The 6,015-nt window shown below is 48.3% G+C and overlaps 1 protein-coding gene across 1 annotated transcript; it reads right to left on the bottom strand.

Annotated features, from left to right (window-relative positions):
* Window positions 1-1,075: 1,075 nt before the first annotated feature.
* Window positions 1,076-4,917, bottom strand: HMGN2 (high mobility group nucleosomal binding domain 2). Its single transcript, XM_054571496.1, has 6 exons — window positions 4,710-4,917; window positions 3,706-3,750; window positions 3,476-3,505; window positions 3,068-3,118; window positions 2,399-2,494; window positions 1,076-1,950 (listed from the first exon to the last, which is right to left on the bottom strand). Exons 1-6 carry the CDS (start codon window positions 4,722-4,724, stop codon window positions 1,915-1,917), a joined length of 273 nt encoding a protein of 90 aa, XP_054427471.1. The 5' UTR covers window positions 4,725-4,917; the 3' UTR covers window positions 1,076-1,914.
* Between the last annotated feature and the right edge of the window lie 1,098 nt (window positions 4,918-6,015).

The following is a 6,015-nucleotide window of genomic DNA, read 5'->3' as shown; positions in this document are numbered from 1 at the left end:
TGCAACTATGACTTTCTCAAATTCTGCAATTTCTGCCCAAAAACCAAGTTGGTGTACCCCCCTCCTAACAGTTGTAATGGTTTCCACTCAGGAAGATAACCTCTCCTGTGGAAAAAAAAAAATCTAAAACTATTTCAGCAACAATGACAGCAAATGACCGGAAATTGCCTAAATGGACAAATTTTTACTGAAGTTGGGGGTTTGAATCCTGACTACTCATGAGATGTACACATAACCTTGAACAAGTTTCTTCATCTGAACCTGTTTCCTCATCCATAAAATTGGTTAACTTGCATTACACAATTGTCCCGAGGGAAAATCAGGTATACTACAGAAAACTGGCCAAGAATGGCTTAACTTTAACACACCTTTTTAACTAAGGAGATAAACAATGCAATGTAAGGTATTTTCTGGTAGTCTCCAATTTACTTAATTCACCTCAAAACAACAGAGGTGACTTGTGAAAGCAAACTGCATCAACTTATTACAAATCTTACTTCCTAACAGATTAACTTCTTGCTATATTCCTGGAGGAAAGGGTTCTCTCTGTGGGGTCTCCAGACTAAAGCAATCAGAAAAGTCTGTTAACAGCTTTATTTTTGGAGCTTGAGTTCAGCAAGGACAAAAATTTAATCAATTCACAGAGGACTTTCAGGTTTGCTTAAAAGCACAATGCCACCTGCCTTCATCTTATGTTCAAGTGAATACAGGAAGACGCATTTTCTCCTGACACAAGGACTATAACTGCATCTACTCATTTTCTAATTTTACAGTTTTAAATGTGAACGTTAGAGGCTCTTTTGCTGTCAGCTCCCAGGCTGAAATCTCAGACCTACCGAAGTACACTGCAGATAGTGCTGCACAACCAAGTAGAGAAACCACTTCTGTGTTCCCAGCCTCTCGTGACTAAGTCTACTTACATCCGTGGGATCTAACTCCATCTTGTACTGTTAATAGGACAGAACTATTAACGATTAGATTGTACATAGAACCTTTATACCTCACAGCAGAATGCACCCTGTCCCTAGCGACTTGGAGAAAAATAAGCTGGCTCCCCCACTGCTGGGAAAAAATTAGAGGCAGCATTCCAAGCCAAACTGTATCCAGCTTTATTAAAGATACTTTTCATAAACAATCATGGTATTTCAGGCAGGACATGGGCAGACAATCGTTAACAGTATACAACAACTTTCAAACTCCCTTCTTCAATGGACTACCAAAATCAGAAAGCCACTATAAAACCCAATGAAGTCTTCATTTGATGCTCTGAACAGGGAAAGTTTAGAGTGAGGGTTGACATTTCACATTAGGCATGTTGTTTAACAACTTTTCACAAGCCGACCCTGACTTTCAGGAAATGAAATGAAAATGGCAGAATTATCAATCTGTAGACCCACAATCTAAAAAGGAAACCGCTGCTCTTTTGAGGGATGCCATCTCAGTGGTGACACTGGAAAGTCCAGATTGCCCAACATACTGGTAACCAATTTTTTGGGGGGTCAAGTCCCAACAGGTCTCTGGGCTTAAGGGAGTCAAGTCTATGCTTAAAGTGGAGAGGGAGAAAAGGACATAAAAATGAATTAGTTTTCCCACACCACAAGGTGTTTGTGCCAAGGTGGCTAATGTGTCAACATCAAGGGATCCCTCCTCCCAGGAGCCAAGAGGAAGCCTCTCAAAACTAGAAGGGAAAGGTGGTTTTTTCCCCATGTCAGTCCAGCTTTGGAGACATTCTGTAAGTACTGTATGTCCTTCCCCCCAAAAACAACAATGAAGTGTTCTGTGTGCTAACAACATAGCTTAAAAAAAAAAAAAAAAAGTAAAACAAAATTCTGCATTTTTATAAAACTTGATAAAAAATAGTATTTCAAACTGTACAGTCACCAGAAATACACAGTTATCAAAAATGCACACACTTCACTTGGCATCTCCAGCACCTTCAGCTTTCTGTGCCTAAAAGAAAAACGGACCAATTAATACAACGTGTAGTTTAAAACTACCTTCATTCACATTCCATCTATAACATTACTTTGCTCCTGGGCCAAAGTTCAGGTTTCAAGTACTTTGACACAGACACTCAGTACTTCTTTTAAGAATGGCTTGGTAGGAAACTTGGCTAAAATTGGGGAAGGGGACACCATGAGATCTGAGGTTATTTTCAGCTTGAAGGCTCTATGTATAGCATAAGTATATCAAACCTAACAGGAAAAGAGCAACACCACAGTGCCTTTTATCGAATGACAGAGACTTCAAGAGCCCAGGATTTAAGCTAGTATCACAAGCAAATTCTAGATTGAGTGACACACTTGGAATGATGCAGACACAGGAAAAAGGCAAGACAGACCCTTTGGGATCACTAAGTCAAATGAGCGGGCTTTAGAAAAAGTGGGAGCACTTGTACCTGGTCTGTTTTGGCATCTCCATTTTCTGCAGGGTTATTCCCATCCTTGCCAGCATCAGCTTTCCCCTTTTTCCCTTTGGGTACCTTCTCTCCCTTCTACAAGGTGGGAGAAAGGAAAAAAGTTGTTTCTCCAAATTTATATCACCAGTGTGTGGTCTACAAAGTTATGCACAAGGCAGGATTGTTTATTAAAGATAAAACACAAACTATACACCCTCTTCTAGCTGATAAAACAATTCATCAAAACAAAGCCAAATTATCTCTAATTTGCTGTGAGCAGCAGTATACAAAATTTTTATCTGAGTGTAAATAATAGGACAATAAGACAGTTTAAAACTTGGATGTTATAATATTCAAGTGCAGTTTTCTCTCAACTGGTGAGAGTTCTTGATATACAAATTTCAGAGATAAGGCAAGCTATCATAATAATTTAGAATACCCATTAATGGAGTCACCAGTATGCTTAATTAAGATACTGAAGGATGGTCCTCACTGTGAAAATGACAAATGAGAACATAAATTATAAGGCCCAGAGCTATTAACATTGTCATATCTCAATTCTGTGCCAAAGAGTGAAGTTGTTATATAGCAGGTCTCTTGTAAGAAACAAGGAACCCTGCTCAGTCTTATGTGACTCCAAGAAACACTCTGTGTCCCAGTCCTACTCACCTTTGCAGGGGCCTTTTTAGGCTTGGGCTCTGGCTTTGGAGGAGCAGGTTTCTTTTATTTGTAGGAGAGGGGAGAAAAGAACATTAGATGGACCAAAGAAAACACACACACATACAGCGCCAAATCACAGTACTGGTGACCCAGGAATTTTGCCTACTCTGTAAAGATTCTGCGGCTGACCGCCCATTAAAATTTCCTATCTTCAGAAAGGAACACTTAAGTAATACTCAGAAGTGGTCTACTTTAGCATTAGAATTTCAGAACCAGCGAATCTCAAACCCTCAAGTTCACAGTGGAGCAGTTCATTAAAACCAGCCACTGACCATCACTCACAGGAAGCAGAGGGGATTGTTTCTTAATGCTTTCTAGTCAGGAATATGTGTGGAAATTAAAAGCAGACACACTTACAGCCGATAACCTGGCGGATCTTCTCTGTGGCTATTAAGAAAAACGAGAAAGTTAGAAACAGGACAGTCAAACCATTTAAGAAAAACAAAACCACATGCTTTAGTGTCAATCTGTTCTAGACTACAGAAAAAGTGAACAGAACTTACTTAGGCAAATTCAGGGATAGGGTTATGGTTAATTACCACCAGAGGGACCCAAAGCTTTGTAAGACTCCAACAAGTAAGACTTACTTCGTCCTTCACCTTGGCTTTATCTCCTTTAGCATCCCCTTCAGCCTATTAAAAAAAACAAACAAAAACTAAGAAACCTGCAGCTCCTAAGGCTATTTGTAATGGTTCACGAAACTTAATACAACCCTAAGGAAAAACTAAAAGGAAGTCTCGCACCCAACTTCTCTAGGACACACACAAATCGTCAGTGTTTAGCACCTCCCACCTCCTATGCAAATACCCTAAGTGCTTAGAAACCTGTAGGAGTCCTTATTTGTATAATTATCAGGCTTCATCCATCCCAAAGCGCGCAGGGTGTCGGAACCCAAGCCTTTTCAGAGTCTCCGCCAAGAGGATCCGGGGGAGCGCGCTAAGCTGGAGAGGAGCGCCGCGAAGCCCTTGCCGCTGCACCAGGCAGCAGCAAAAGCAACAGCTGCAGCTGGTGCAAACAAACCCCTCCGGAGGCGGGGCCCAAGCGCCGTTGCTATGGCAGCCGTCGAGGGCGGGAGACGTGAGGCGCGCGCGCAGCCGGGGGAACTCGTGGGCGGCAGCGGCGCGAGTCTCGAGTGCCCTGGCCGTGGGCGGAGGCGGGGCCAGACAGCGAAGCCCCGCCCCTCACGGCGGCGGTTTTTTGGCGGCAGCGCGTTACCCCGCCCGCCAACCCCAAGCACCGCCTTCCCGCCCTTTCGGGTTTGAATTGCCCGCCCGCGGAGGGGGGGATGCCAATGGGGGAGGGGGCGCGGGGCGGGCACGTCTAGCCCGAGGGGAACGGGATAAACAGCCACCAACATGGCTCCTCCCGCCGCGGCCGCCGCTCCTCCAATATGGCCTCTGGCGCCCGCGGACAGCCGAGCCGCGCAGGGTTAGCTCGGGGCCGCCTGACACTGTCTCGAGTTCCTACGCCGGGCGGCAGAGCATGCTCCAGCCGAGCGCCGATTCTCGCGCCCCAAAGCCGGGGAAGCGGCGGTAGCGGTGGAGGCAGCCGGTAGTGGTGGCCCAGTGCCTGGGGCCCTCGCGCCACGTACCTTTCTCTTGGGCATGATGGCGACGGTGGCGGGACGTACGGGCTGGACGCGGGGATGCAGCAGCGCGTGGGCTTTGGCCGGTCCAGGGGTCGTTCTCGCCTCCTCTTCACACTGCTAGGGCTCCGGGGGGGTTTATAAAGTTTTTATAGCGCTGGGAGCCCCGGACCGGTTAGAACCGGATTTCACCTCCCGCCGCCGCTCATTGGCCCAGCTGGGGTCACGTGGGCGGGGTTTAAACTCACCTCCTCTGGAGGGAGTGAGGAGGGGGTATGGGGGGGAGGGCGAGCGAGACGGCGGCGCGCCTAGGGGGTGGGGGCGCAGTGGGGGGAGGCGCGTGTTGAAGGCAATAAATGAGGGGGGTGGGGTGTGGGAGTCCGCGGGCTCTGGGTTTCGGCTACCGCCAAGAGCCGGCTTTTGCAAACTACCAAGTTCCTTCCACCTTATGCAACCGAGCTACCCACTTCTCCAAGCCGTGCGACACTTAGAGCCATCTCGGCCGCTTTCCTTCCTGTTCCCACTGGGGGCCCCAGAAGAAGGGTTTGCGAGGCCTGGCCGCACCGCCTTTCTCCACCAGAGGCGGGAGAAAGCGCGCGGCTTGGAGGCATAGGCTGCAGTTGCCAAGGCCAAGGCTAACGCTTAAGTCGGGAAGAGCGGAGAAGCCAGCTTGGCGCAGCCGGACGTGCATCGTTCCAAGCTGCCACTCCGAGAAAGCTTTTCTTGCACCTCACCTGGAAGGCGGTCCACTCGAGATGGAGTGGGAGTTCGAGGGGGAGCCTTTACGCGCAGAGGTTACTTTCGGGTGCAGTGGGGCAGGTGGGAGCTGTCCTTTCAGCACCCGTTGCTCAGCCGCCTCCCCAAATATCAATGAAGACCCCCCCACCCCCCGCCAAAGCCCCGGGTAGCTTTCTGAGGTCCCTATATTCCCGGACCTCAGGAACCTGCCACTGAATGATGGAGATCTGCCGCCAGGCCTACCAGCACTCCCCTCCCCCCTACACTCCACCCGCTTCTGAGACATCAAGCTCAGCTGCCCCCACCCGACGCGGCCACCAAGCCTGGGCGCTGCAAACGCAGCTGGCGAAATCTCTCCTTCCACACTGGCAGACTGGCTTCCTTTCACTTGCGCGAGGGAAAGGAGGGTGGAGGAAATCGTCCAGGGATTAGGAAACAAGTAGAGAAACAGGTGTTGTGATGGCAAAAGGGCTCTTCCATTGGCTCTCCCCACCCCACACGCCCCCAAAGCTAGGGATCCTGGAGGTAGCCAGGTGCACCTGAAGGAGGTAGACAATCGCAGCAGCAAAACAAG

Source organism: Pteronotus mesoamericanus, unplaced genomic scaffold (genome assembly GCF_021234165.1).
Source record: "Pteronotus mesoamericanus isolate MK-2021 breed Mesoamerican mustached bat unplaced genomic scaffold, CSHL_Meso_final contig_221, whole genome shotgun sequence".
NCBI lineage: Eukaryota > Metazoa > Chordata > Mammalia > Chiroptera > Mormoopidae > Pteronotus > Pteronotus mesoamericanus.
This window is presented reverse-complemented; position numbering and strand designations above follow the sequence as displayed.

Excerpts from the sequence above, each read along its gene's own strand:
- HMGN2 (XM_054571496.1), bottom strand. Across the intron at positions 2,495-3,067 it reads CTAAAAAGGCCCCTGCAAAG|AAGGGAGAGAAGGTACCCAA; the intron begins GTGAGTAGGACT and ends CCCACCTTGTAG. Across the intron at positions 1,951-2,398 it reads GAGATGCCAAAACAGACCAG|GCACAGAAAGCTGAAGGTGC; the intron begins GTACAAGTGCTC and ends TTTTTCTTTTAG.